Source organism: Anomaloglossus baeobatrachus, chromosome 2 (assembly GCF_048569485.1).
Source record: "Anomaloglossus baeobatrachus isolate aAnoBae1 chromosome 2, aAnoBae1.hap1, whole genome shotgun sequence".
Classification (NCBI taxonomy): Eukaryota; Metazoa; Chordata; class Amphibia; order Anura; family Aromobatidae; genus Anomaloglossus; species Anomaloglossus baeobatrachus.
In genome coordinates, this window is record NC_134354.1 from 737,241,966 (window position 1) to 737,256,079 (window position 14,114).

The window sequence follows — 14,114 nt, forward strand, 5'->3', positions numbered from 1 at the left end:
CACACCGACCACCTGATGTGCCGGGCTCCGATGTGCACTCATGTGACCCGGTCGCAGCAGACGGAAGAGAGCTTTGCAGCATCTCGTACACTGACAGCTGCTGTGACCGGCTGACGTCAGTGCCCGGGTCAGCCGGGTGCACATCGGAGCTGTCATGGATTATCGTCGGGGGATTCAGGGAGTAATAAAGATGGGAATCAGGGATGTGTGTGTGTTTTTCTTTCAAATAAAATTTTTAAAAAAGTGTTTTCTTTTCTTTATTACCAAACGGAGGTTCATAATGGCCGTGTCTACACAGGCATGACATTATGAACCTCGGGCTTAGTGCCAGTTTGCAGAAAACTGGCATTAACCCCGTTATATTACCCAGCCAGCCAAATGCATCAGGGCAGCTGGATGAGCCTCGGTACAGCACCTGTGAATGGCGCTTCACAACGAAGCCGCCATTTTCAGGGGCAGCTGAGGACTGTTTTTCTCAGCGGGAGGGGCAGAGAATGCTTCAGCCTTATCCCGCTGAGAAGCACAGCCCTCAGTTGCTTGCTTGCATCGGGCTGGACAGTGAAAATACAGCGGAGCACATTTTTTTTTTTTTTTTAAACAGAATTATGAAAAAAGACCTGGGATCCTGTTTTGCCAGCTAAAAGCAAGCAGCCTGTAACTAGCTGCTTTTAGCTGGCAATCCAGAGTCCGGACACAACACGACTACACTGCCACTACTCTACACTACAAAATGGTGAAACTTCCTCTTCCTGAACTATCCTACATCACTTCCTGCGGATTTGTTTGCGAGATCCGCACCAAATCCGCAGGAAAAAGAGCCTGTGGGAACAGACCTGCGGATTTCTTGCGGATTTTACACCTTGCATTGACTTGCATGGGAAAAATCCGCAACAAAATCCGCAACAATAATTGACATGCTGCAGATTTTTCCGGATCAAAATCCGCGGCAAATCCGCCGCGGAAAAATCCGCAGCATGGGCACAGCATTTCAAAAATGCCATTGAAATGGCTTGGAAGTGCCGCTGCTGCAGATTTTCGGGAAATCCGCGGCAAATCCGCCGCAAAATCCGCAGTAAATCCGCAGCGTGGGCACATAGCCTTAGGCTCTGTGCGCACTAGGCCGTTTTGCCCGCGGATTTACCCGCGGATTTGCTGCAGAAATTTCTTGAGAAATGTCTGCAATCTTTGTGCAGACATTTCCCAGCAAATCCTATGAGAAAAAAAAATAGCTGTGCGCACTGTGCGGATTTTTCTCAAGAAATTTCCTTGAGAAGATTTTCTCGAGAAACTTTCTTGAGAAAATGTGCATGTCCATTATTTTCCGCAGGTACCTGCGGAATACCCCCGGAATTTCACTCCATTCACTGTAATGTAATCGCGAAATTCCGGGGGTATACCGCAGGTAGCAAATGATGTGCGGTATACCCCCGGTATAGCCGCGATTTCGTGGTTTTGCAGGAAGCGATGTCATTATGCCAGGAAGAGGAAGCGGAGCAGAGTAAACACAGACGTCACACTCCCTGGACGCCGCACAGAAGCGCTTCCGTGCGACCTCCAGGTGCCCGTGCAGTCTGTGTCCTGCTCCGGCCTCGCGGCTGCCTGCACTGCAGGGTGTCAGTGTCTGCCCGCAGTGTCAGCAGCCTGTCACGCTGCAGCGCAGGCAGACACTGACACAGGCAGACATTGACACTGCACTGCAGGGTGTCAGTGTGTGCCCGCAGTGTCAGCAGCCTGTCACGCGGCAGCGCAGGCAGACACTGACAGCCTGCAGTGCTGGGAGCCGCGGGGATGACTATCGCTGCTGTCAGGAGGTGAGATCATTACCTGCTGTGACGATCTCCTGCCTCCTGACGTCAGCGCGGTCACTGCTGTCTATGCCCGTCTCGCGAGCGGCCCGAGACTGTCACTAGCGGTGACGTCACACGGGCTCTCGCGATACTTCTGACAACGCGGCGGGCATAGAAGTCAGTGACAGCGCTGACGTCAGCAGTACAGGAGATGATCACAGAAGGTAATGATCTCATCTATGCTCCTGGCAGCAGCGCTCGTCATCCCCTGCAGTGACCTGAGCTGACCTATTGATGTTAGCTCAGGTCACTGCATTGCTCTCCCAGCCAATGGAGAACATTCTGTTCTTCATTGACTGGGACAGCGACTATGGTATGGATCGCCGTGCCCCCCCCCCCCTTATTGGATTACGCCGGACGTGGAATTGATTGTTCTTTTAAATAAATTGGTTAAAGAGGGAATGTGGGGAGTGTTTTTTTCAAATAAAACTTTTTTTGTTGTCTATTTTTTATTTCTTACTGACTGGGTTGGTGATGTCGGGTATCTGATAGACGCCTGACCTCACCAACCCCAGGGCTTGATGCCAGGTGACATTACACATCTGGCATCAACCCCATATATTACCTCGTTTGCCAACGCACCAGGGCGCGGGATGAGCTGGGGCGAAGCGCCAGGATTGGCACGTCTAATGGATGCGCCACTTCTGGGGCGGCTGCGGCCTGCTATTTTTAGGCTGGGGAGTGTCCAATAACAGTGGACCTCCCTAGCCTGAGAATACCAGACCACAGCTGTCCGCTTTACCTTGGCTGGTGATCCAATTTGGGGGGGACCCCACGTTTTTTGTTTTTAAATTATTTATTTAATGTAAAATAATAGCGTGGGGTGCCCTCTATTTTGGATTACCAGCCAAGGTGAAGCTGCCAGCTGTGGTTTGCAGGCTGCAGCCGTCTGCTTTACCCTAGCTGGCTACAAAAGATGGGGGGACCTCACGTCGTTTTTTTTTTTAATTATTTATTTATTTATTTTATGGCTAAATACAAGGCTAAGCACCCTTTAGGCTATGTGCACACGTTGCGTAAATACATGCAGTTACGCTGCGCTTTGTAGCGCAGCGTAACTGCATGCGTCCTGCGTCCCCTGCACAGTCTATGGAGATTGTGCAGGGGCCGTGCGCACGTGGCGTTTTAGAGCGCAGCGCTTCGGCTTCTGCAGAAGCGCTGCGTTCTAAGAAGTGACATGTCACTTCTTCCGTGCGCTTTGCCGGCAGCCCCTGCTCTGTCTATGGCAGGAGCTGCAGGCAGAGCGCATGGAATCGGCTTTTTTTTTTTCTCACTACGGACATTTCTGCAGCGATTTAAAGCGCACATGTGCTCTTCAGATCGCTGCAGAAATTTCTGCAGTGACTGTACGCAACGTGCGCACATAGCCTTAGTGCCACATGAAAGTCACTAAAGGGTGCCAGCTTAGAAAATGCAGGGAGGTGGGACATTCTATAGGTCTTTCTCATCTATCTATCTATCTATGGTCCGTTTCACACGTCAGCGAAAAACACTGACGTTTTTCACTGGCGTGTAAAACATGCACATGTCCCTGCATGTGCCGTGAATTACGGCACACGTGGGTTCTCTAAGTGCAATCCGGGCTCCATTCTCCGTGGCCCGTGATTGCACTTAGAAATCAACTCACCTGTGCGCGCTCCCGCTCTCCATGGTGCTGATCGCTCCCGCGGCGCAGCATCCGGCCAGCGCTGACCCCGCAGCAGCTGCTTCCGGGTCGGCTGTGTCGTGCATCATGAATATGCGCGACAGTAATGAGCCGGCTCAGAAGCAGCAGGCTGCACGGGCTGCAGAGGACATCGCTGGACGCCGGGTGAGTAAAAATGTTTTTTATTTTAAAAGCACGTTTTTTTCTGGCACGTGTTTCACGGACCACGACATCAGTGATGCCAGAAAAAAATGGACATGTCTCCGTGCGGCAATCACGCACACGCGGGTACGCCGCACGGAGACACGTGCAGTGAAAAATCACTGACGTGTGAGCAGACCCATTCATTATAATGGGTCTGCGTATGTCAGTGATTCTGGTACGTTTAAAAAAAAGCACAAACGTACCAGAAACACTGACGTGTGAAACAGGCCTATCTATCTATTCATCTATCCATCTTTCACTCTATCCATTATCTGTCTATCGATTATCTATATTATTTATTGCAAAACCGCAGGGAGCAACATGCGGCAAATCCGCATGCGTTTTTCCCGCGGATTTTTCCGCAGGTGCGGAAATCTTCAACTCCCAGAAGTTTCTCAAGAAATTTTCTTGAGAAAAATCACTTTTCTAGTGCGCACAGAGCCTTAGGCCTAATAGTTGTGATGTTTCTGGATACCAGCAGGAACTTGAATGCTCTGCCATATATGCCGATCCAGAGAATGCTAAACATGCTCAATGGGTGACCTGTCCGGTGAGTATTCTGCCGTACAAGAACTGGGATGGTTTCAGGCTGGCTTGACTGGGATGGCTTCCAGGAATTGTGCACAGGTCCCTGTAACATGGGGCCGTGCATTATTAGCTGCAACATGAGGTGATGGTCGTGGATGAGGCACAACAATGGCCTCAGGATCTCGTCACGGTATCTCTGTGCGTTCAAAATGGCATCAATAAAATGCCCCAGTGTCCCTTGTCTATAACAAACGCCTGCCCATGCTATAATCCCACCACCACCGAGGGCCACTTGATTCACAACGTTGACATCAGCAAAGCAACCACTCATCCACATGACGCCATACTCTGTCAGCCCTGTACAGTGAAAACCTCTCCAACTTGCCAGAGACCATTGAATGTGAGCATTAGTCCACTCAACGACAACAATCTGCAGTCAGGTAGAGACCACGATGAGGACGACGAGCAACAGATGAGCTTCCCTGAGACGGTTGCGGACAGTTTGTGCAGAAATTCTTTGGTTCTGCACCGATTGTTGTAGCAGCGGTCTGGGGGGCCGGTCTCGGACGATCTTAGAGGTGAAGATGCTGGATGTGGAGGTCCTGTCTGGTGGGGTTACACGTGGTCTGCGGTTGGATGTACTGCAAAATGCTCTCAAACTCCTTTTGGAGATGGCTTATTGTAGAGAAATAAACATTCAATTCACGGGCAACAGCTCTGGTGGACACTCCTGCAGTCAGCACACTCCCTCAAAACTTGCTACGTCTGTGTCATTGTGCTGTGTGATAAAACTGCACATTATAGAGTGGCCTTTTATTGTGGCTAACCTAAGGCACACCTGTGCAATAATCATGCTGCATAATCAGCATCTTGATATGCTGCACTTGTGAGGTGGATGGATTATCTCTGAAGCGCTCACTAACCGTTTTTAATTAAATTTGTGAACAATATTTGCTTAAAAAGGCCTTTTGTGCACATAGAAAAAGTCTTAGCTCTTTGAGTTCAGCTCATGGAAAATGGGAGTAAAAACAAGTGTTGTTTATATTCTTGTGCAGTGTACATGTAAGTATATATACTGTGGTGAGCATGAACTGGTACACATCCTTTTAAAAAGTAAGATTTTAATATCATTAATATCAGTTTCATAGAACATTTTTTAACCCGTAATATGAAATTAAGGTTAATATGACTTTCTTACAAAAAAAATAAAAAATTTAAATCTTCAGTTTTACTCAAATTGCTTGATACAAAATGCAAAAAATACACTCTAAAAACTACCACATCTAGTATTTTGTATGACCGCCATGATTTTTAATGACCGTACCAAGTCATCTAGGCATGGACTGAACAAGTTGGTGACCTATTGCAGCATTAACCTTTTTACATTCTTCAAAAACAACCTTTTAGTAATTTTCGATGCGATGGCCATATCCAACTTTAGCAGTCTCTCGTAAGGAGGGGTGGTGTAGTTGGGAACCCGAAGTATATATGTAACCTCACTTATAAAAAAATAAATAAATATATGTGTGTGTGTGTGTGTGTGTATAGGTAACCTAACTTAGAAAAAAATAAATAAATACAATATCTATCTATCTATCTATCTATCTATCTATCTATCTATATATATATATATATATATATCTCCATTCCTGATACTAACTATTCTTTGTTGTAAACTTATTGCAGGTTTTATACTAAAATTTCACACCTTTTGATGATGCAACCATTAAAGGGAACCTGGTCCCTTATGAGCTGCGACCACCACCAGTGAGCCTATGTATACAGCATTCCAGAATACTGTATAGAAGAGCCGAGGCCGCTATGTATAATGTAAAAAATACCTTTATAAAACTCACCAGGGGGGGAAAATCCTATCCGATAAGCGTCGCTGCTCTCCGGTCCGGCGCCTCCTCCCTGCAGCGCTCGCCATTCTTTTTCCCAACCCAGTATAGATAACACGCCCTACATCATCCACACAGACTGACATTGCACTCCTGCGCATGCCGGCAATGCCGGCCTGTGTGGATGACATAGGCGCGTCATCAACACTGGGCTCGGTAAGAGGAGGATGGCGATGATGGCGATCGCAGCAGAGAGAAGGCGCCGGAACTGTGACCAGCGACTCCATCGGACTGGACTGCCCTGCAGGTGAGTACAATAAAAACTTAACGTTCTGCAGAGCGGCCTGGGCTCTTATATACAGTATTCTAGAAAGCTGTATATAAGAGATCACTGATGGTGGTCACAGCTCATAACTGAAAAAGCTGGAGACAGGTTCCCTTTAAGAGCCCACCATGTGATTTATCTCCTATCCCTCCATTACAGGTTACTGTCTGCGGTCCTAAGAGCTTCTGAAGTAGAGTCTCGCGCCACAAGGGCAGATTTAACCCATCTTCTAAGCCCCCAAATGGGGAAAGATATTGTCTGGTTTCTAAAACGTTGGGCAAAGACTTATCTGCTGGTGGATGAAAAATTGTATGACCAGGTAAGTGTTTAGCCAGCAGCACCAGCCGGGTTTTGGATGAGACCTGCTGCGGTTTCCTTTTGGTTTGGTTATGGACAGTGTTGATCATTTTTCCTCTCTGTCTTGTAGATCAGCATGCCATTAAATACAGCATTTGGTGCCGACACGGAAGGATCTCAGTGGATCATCGGTTATCTTCTAGAAAAAGTGATCAGCAATCTGTCAGTGTGGAGCTCTGAGCAGGACCTGGCTAATGACACTGTACAGCTATTAGTAGCCCTGGTAGAAAGGAGAGAGAGGTAAGTGACATCCGGTTATTAGTCCTACGTTTCCAGGAGGAATAACCGAGGCACACGGCAGAATTTCAAGTAAAGAGGCTTCAGAATTATGATTTGATACAACATTAAAGGGAATGCATCGTCAGAAAAAAAAAAAATAACTGAAAAAATGTAATAATATTTTAATGTTTTGTTTCAATATTATTTTTTTTTAATTGAGCAAAATATAAAAAAAAAATTTAAAGTTTGATATTTTCCACTGTTTCCACTGTTAAACACTAGGGGGAGCAGCTTCTGAAATCCTACAGAAATCCAACTATAAAAAACTCACATTACAGCTGCAGTAAAGTGGGCAGAGTCTGCTCTCCTGTGTGTGATGGCACGCCTCCTCCCTCCCAATCTGAGTGTTTACAAACGATAACCGAGAATGACATGTAGGGACACAGTGCACAGCCATTTTGTTGGTGACCAGAAATGTCTAAAGTGTTACCAAGGACAGCAGGAGTATCACACAGGCTAGGATTAGATACACAGCCGTGCAGACAGTATCACACAGGACAGGATTAGATACACGGCTCAGCAGACAGCATCACCCAGGACAGGATTAGATACACGGCCGTGCAGACAGCATCACCCAGGACAGGATTAGATACACGGCCGTGCAGACAGCATCACCCAGGACAGGATTAGATACACGGCCGTGCAGACAGCATCACCCAGGACAGGATTAGCTGCACGGCCGTGCAGACAGCATCACCCAGGACAGGATTAGATACACAGCCGTGCAGACAGCATCAGCAGTAGCAGCAGCGGTACTCACATGCAGTGGTGCGCGTACACACACACACACACCCCATCGGCGGCCAGAGCGGTGGCTGGGGACAGCGGAGGTGTCATCGGAGACGGTAACGGCGGGGGGGGAGGGGCGGCGTTTGTAGCAATAGCGGGGGCTGGGGAGAGCGGAGGGATGGGGTGTCATCGGAGACGGTAACTGGCAGAGGGGAGGGGAGGCGGCCCGTACTCACATAACCCGGTGGTTGACAGGGGTATAGTGGAGCAAACAGCATACGCTGTGAGCTCCACGATGATGGCGCTGATCTCCTCCCTCTGCTGTGATCTGAACAGCCCAAGGGGGGCGTCCAGGTCACAAGAGACGCCCACTGTAACGTAAATGATGGGGTCGGATACCGACCACTATACTCTATGCACAGGGGCTGCCATAAAGGAGTGAGTAACTGTCGTTACACAGCAAATCCAGCATGGCAGCCTCCAGTGCCTCCAGTAAAATTAGAATTAAATAAAAAGTAAATAAGCTGCGATTTTTCATTTTGTATTAAAAATACTAGATTTCATAATCACTATTTTTAATACAAAAATAACCGCGATACAGTCCCTTTAACAACTAAAGCAGACCTATTAGGAAAGTTGGCAGATTACTGGGGAATAAAAATAAATGTAGCCAATAACCAGACACACATGCTTTTGCCTATTTAACAACCTTTATGGGGGTCATCAACTTGTAGTACACTAGCTATCGAGAAACTACAACTCCCAGCATGCCCTGACATCCTGCAGTATTTTCACAGGATGTGTGGCATTGCGAAACGTCCCATTTTAATATACAGTATATCGCAAAAGGGAGTATACCCCTTATTTCTTTTCATGGGACAACACTGAAGATCTGACCCTGTGATACAATGTACAGTGTCAGTGGCAACTTGCATAACAGTGTAAATGTTTTGCCCTCTAGATAACTCAACACACAGTCATTAATCTCTAAACCGCTGGCAACAAAAGTGAGTACACCCCATAAGTGAAAATGGCCAAATTGTGACCAATTAGCCATTTTCTCTCCCTGGTGTCATGTGACTAATTAGTGTTATAAGGTGTCGGGTGTGAATGGGGAGCAGGAGTGTTACATTTGGTGTTATCTCTCACACACACTCTCTCATACTGATCACTGGAATTTCAACATGGCTCCTCATGGCAAAGAATTCTGATTATCTGGAAAAAAAAAAAGAATGGTTGCTCCTACATAAAGATGGCCGAGGCTATAAGAAGGTGGTCGCCATCCTGAAACTGAGTTGCAACACGGTGGCAAAGACCATACAGCAGTTTTAACAAGACAGTTTCCACTCAGAACAGGCCTCACCATGGTTGACCAAAGAAGTGGAGTGCACATGCTTAGTGTCATATCCAGAGGTTGTCTTCTCAAAATAGACATATGAATGCTGCTAGCATTTCTGCAGAGGTTAAAGGGGTGGGGTTCCGCCTGTCAGTGCTCAGACCATACGCCACACACTGCATCAAAATGGTCTGCATGGCTGTTGTCCCAGAAGGAAACTTCTTCTAAAGATAATGCACAAGAAAAGCCAGTAACGTTGATTAAGACAAGCAGACTAAGGACATGGATTACTGGAACCATGTCCTGTGGTCTGAGGAGACCAAGATAAATGTATTTGGTTCAGATGGTGTCAATTTGTGTAACGGCAACTAGGTGAAGAAGACGAAGACAAGTGTGTCCTGCCTACTGTCAGGCATGGTGGTGGAGTGTCATGGTTTGGGGCTGCATGAGTGCTGCCGGCTGTGGGGAGCTACAGTTGAGAGAACCATGAATGTCAACATGTACTGGGATATACTGAAGCAGAGCATGATCCCCCTCCCTTCGGAAACTAGGGCGCAGGGCAGTATTCCAACATGACCACTGCCTTGATAAAGAAACAGGGCAAAGGTGCTGGACTGGCCAAGCGTCTCCAGACCTAAACCCTATTGAGTATCTGTGGGGCATCTTCAAACAGGAGGTGGAGGAACGCAAGGTCTCTAACATCCACAAGCTTCGTGATATCGTCATGGAGAATGGAAGAGGATCCAGCGGCTCTTGTGAAGCTCTAGTGAACTCCATGCCCAGAGAGTTAAGGCAGTGCTTGAAAGTAATGGTGTCCACACAAAATATTGACATTTTGTGCACAATTTGGATATTTTCCCTTAGAGGTGTACTCACTCTTGTTGCCAGCGGTTTAGACATTAATGGCTGTGAGTTTAGTTATTTCGAGGACACCAAATTTGCACTGATATACAAGCTGCACACTGACACTGTACATTGTATCAAAGTCATTGTATCAGATCTTCAGTGTTATCCCATGAAAAGATATAATATATTTACAAAAATGTGAGGGGTGTACTCACTTTTGTGTTATACTGTATATGAATGTGTATATATACACACACACAACCCATGGATCAGTGTGGTTCTGTTTGTGGAGGAAAGCGGCCAGGGTTTTCTGATCGTGGACAACTCCTCAGGATTTCTTGGGTCCTGATTCTCAGCCTTTATTTCATAGGGCCAATTTAGTAATACAGTGTGAAAACTGGTGGAATCTTGCCAAGCAATTTGCACGGAGGAGTCCTCCCTTAAACTACCTATCCAGCTCTGTACAGAGGACTCTCATGAAGGCGCTGGTACTAGGAGGATTTGCCCACATGGACTCTGAGACCAAGCAGCAATACTGGACCGAGGTGAGATACGATCTTAACTTTCTTGATCCTTTTACTTCGACATCTTGGATACAAATTTTCTTAGATCAGGTAGATTGGTTTGATTTTGGGGATAATTTTGGCTCCTAGAACTTTAGGAACATGTTAACCTGGTCAGTTTAATAATATATTTGATTGGTTGGGGTTAAGAACATGGAGACCCCCAGCTATAACTAGAAATGTAAAGTGGGGTAACTCCGGCACACTACTATTTCCCATAAAGATCATGGAGACATAGAAAATTGAAGAAAAATCTTTTTTCTTTATTTTTGCTCGTGAAAAAAGTGAAAAGGTGAAACAGTGCTATACAAAAGTCCGCCAGTGGCTTTCACGAGCAAAAATAAAGAAAAAAGATTTTTCTTCAATTTTCTATGTCTCCATGATCTTTATGGGAAATAGTAGTGTGCCGGAGTTACCCCACTTTATTATTGACTGTTTTCTCCAGAGCACCTACGCGAGGTGAGGCGAGGTCTTTTTCACACGGACTCATAACTAGAAATGTAGTCCCCTGTGTGGATGGAATAGGAATATGCATGAATAAATGTTCTGTCTTCTCACTGGATTATGGGGTCCCTATTGTGAGTTTCCTAGCTGTCAGATTACTGTATATACTCGAGTGTAAGCCCACCAGATTATAAGCCAAGGCACCTAATTTTACCACATAAAAACTGGGAAGACTTATTGTGTCGAGTATATGCCTAGGGTGGGAAATGCAGCAGCTACTGGTAGTAATGTGCCAATACAGTAACGTGCCCATATTGTCCCCTATAGTAATGTGCCTATATTATGTCCTGTAGTAATAAGCCCTCTATTAATTTGCCTTATCATTTAGTAATGTTCTCTTTCCGGTCCCCTATTATGGCGTTGTTTACATACACATACAAAAAAATATTCTCACCTGTCCTCTGTTCCCACGGTGTCCTCTTACCTTCTTCTTGTAGACCGCAGGCAGATAGACCCCTCGGTGATCGCAGCCAGTGCAGTTGAATGCTTAGTGTGGAGACACGGGGCTCAGTGGGCGCTCTCGTCCACTAAAACCCGCCGCCTTTAGAAAGACAGCGTGGCTCAGGGCTCATCCCAACTGAACGCCGGCCTCCTTAACCGTGGGCGTAACACTACTCAGACAACACAGGGTGAGGGAACCACAAAAATTAGACTTTATTGGATCCCCAAACAATTAACGGCACATAACACATAACCAGCAAAACACACAAATGTAACCGGCAACAGAGTCTTACCCTTCCGCTGGCTCACCAGGGATTAGAATGTCCATGCCTCACAGGTTCCAAGCTGCCTGAGGTCTGAAAAGTCTGTAACAGGTGACTGAACTGTCCCAACCGGAGTGTCCTCCTTAGGTAGTCCTGGGTTGATGATAAAATCCTGGCAGCCGGAGTCGAAATCCCTAGGCTGTGGATATGGTCTCCAACCGGGTCCGGAGTCCCTAGATTGAAGCCATAAGATATCCTGATCCTCTAGTCAGCTCCAAAGAGCTTAGACTGGATCCATCAGCATCCATCAACAACCCCTGGTGGCTTAAAGAAGTCCTTTTTATAGCCACAACCTTCCCTTAGGATACACTGCGTCCTCATCGATTGGTAGGACAAGATTGCTTCTCCCATTGGATGAATTTCAAGCTGCATGGATAATGTTCATTTAAATGATGTGCATAGAAAGACTCAGGGTGTACATGTAATCTGGGAGTCACCGACTAGACAATGGCTACTAAGGTAATCACATTAGCAATACACAACTACAATACAATGGTTACTGGAAAAGTGTGGAGAACAATACGTCTGGCTTTCAATGGCCAACACAATTACATTGAGTCAACAAGAGTCTTGTAAAAACAATGAGGGACTTCTCCCCAGTCTATAGACAATCTATCATGCTGTCTGGCTGGATTTTAAGAAACTTTAACCCATGAGAGTCCATGTCGTCACACTTAGGTTTTAGAACGGTTCCATACATTTGCAAAACCATTGGTTCTTCTACACTAATATGAATGGTCGTAAAGGAATGTTTCCTGATCTTCCGCCTGACTTTTTATGTCCCTGTTACAGGTTTTGCAGCCTTTACAACAGAGGTTCTTGAATGTGATAAATCAAGAAAACTTCCAGCAAATTTGCCAAGAGGAGGAGGTGAAGCAGGAGATCACGGCCACGCTAGAAGCCCTGTGCGGAATAGCGGAAGCCACGCAGATAGACAACGTGGCCATCCTCTTCAATTTTCTTATGGACTTTTTAACTAACTGCATTGGATTAATGGAAGTTTATAAAAATACCCCAGAGACTGTAAACCTTATTATAGAAGTTTTTGTAGAAGTTGCACATAAACAGATTTGTTACCTTGGAGAGGTAAGTGCCGGCGCCTCATCATCGCTTAACAAGGGGGACTGTTACTACTATTTTTTGATTTGTTTTGGAAATGTGCATTTCTCACCTGCTGGAGCCGACGATCCTGAGGGTGGGAGAGTTTCTTGCCAAGTCTCTCTTGCCTGAATGAATGGAAATCAAAGATAATGTACAGAATCTACTCATTTTCCCCCAATGTCTATTAATTTCAATAGAGGCCTGTGCTACAAGTGCCACCTTCTCTAGAAGTTGCCCAATTCTCAGGATTTACCCAAGGTAGCCACATGTACAACCCCATGTTTGCATACAGTGAGGATGAGCTAGGTCCCAATTAATATAATTTAGGGCTCCAAATGGCGACCGCAATTCTCTGAAACGCAGATGAGGTTACCAGATGTGCCGGGAACAGCTTGGTGTAATCACAAATTCATGTTGCCATTTGCAAACGTAAGAGCCTAAGTCCAATACAATTGCTGGTGGAAAGGAAATCTGTCACTGAGGAGCATTTTGGGCTCCCTGACATGTCCAGCATTATACTGACCTGTGATGTCACAGCAGCACCACATATGAGAAAAACTGTGCATAGGATGCAATGTTTCGGCTTCTTCATTTTTTGAATTAGTAAGGGGAACCATTAGTGGGACCCTGGCGATTATTAAAGGAAGTGTGTTACTCCCTATACAGAGATATAGGGGACTTGGCTCCTATAGAAATTATTCCAGCTCTGTACACTTTAGTGGAGAAAATGACTTTTAATACAAATGATGAGGCCTTCAGTGCACCCTTGACAGAGGACTCTGTGCACTGTTATACCCACGGAGTTTGCATTTTGGGGATGTCTCCACACTTCAGATTCACAGTGCTTTGTTCAGAGCAGGTGCAGCCAGAACTCATCCAGCGTGTGCACTGACACTGCCTGAGCTCAGCCATACACACAGTGCAGGAGCGCTCACAAAGTGGACGGGTGCATTTTCCTTCCGGTGTCTGCTTTTATGCCCGCCGTTCACTATACAGGCTCTGCGGCAGCATCGGCAGCGATATGCTAATGACCCTTCGCTGCGGGTGTCAGCCGAGGATCATGCGACTGTGATGTGATCTTGCAATCACATCACAGGAGCGGAGATGATGGAGGGAGCAGAGCACTTTCTCCCCATCTCATCCGCTGTCTATCTCCGCGTGCACCGCACTGTGATCGCATAACATGCGAGTGCAGTGCGATTTTACACACGTGTGAGCCGAGAATCGGTGCAAAACCCAGCATGC

The 14,114-nt window shown here is 46.3% G+C and overlaps 1 protein-coding gene across 1 annotated transcript in view; it reads left to right on the top strand.

The window, feature by feature from the left end:
- XPO4 (exportin 4) overlaps positions 1-14,114 on the top strand; it is a 185,530-nt gene that overhangs the window by 151,103 nt on the left and 20,313 nt on the right. The window contains exons 14-17 of the mRNA XM_075337399.1: positions 6,550-6,709; positions 6,818-6,987; positions 10,308-10,482; positions 12,561-12,854. Of these exons, the coding sequence (XP_075193514.1) occupies positions 6,550-6,709; positions 6,818-6,987; positions 10,308-10,482; positions 12,561-12,854 (799 nt within the window). The remainder of the gene's footprint in view (positions 1-6,549; positions 6,710-6,817; positions 6,988-10,307; positions 10,483-12,560; positions 12,855-14,114) is intronic.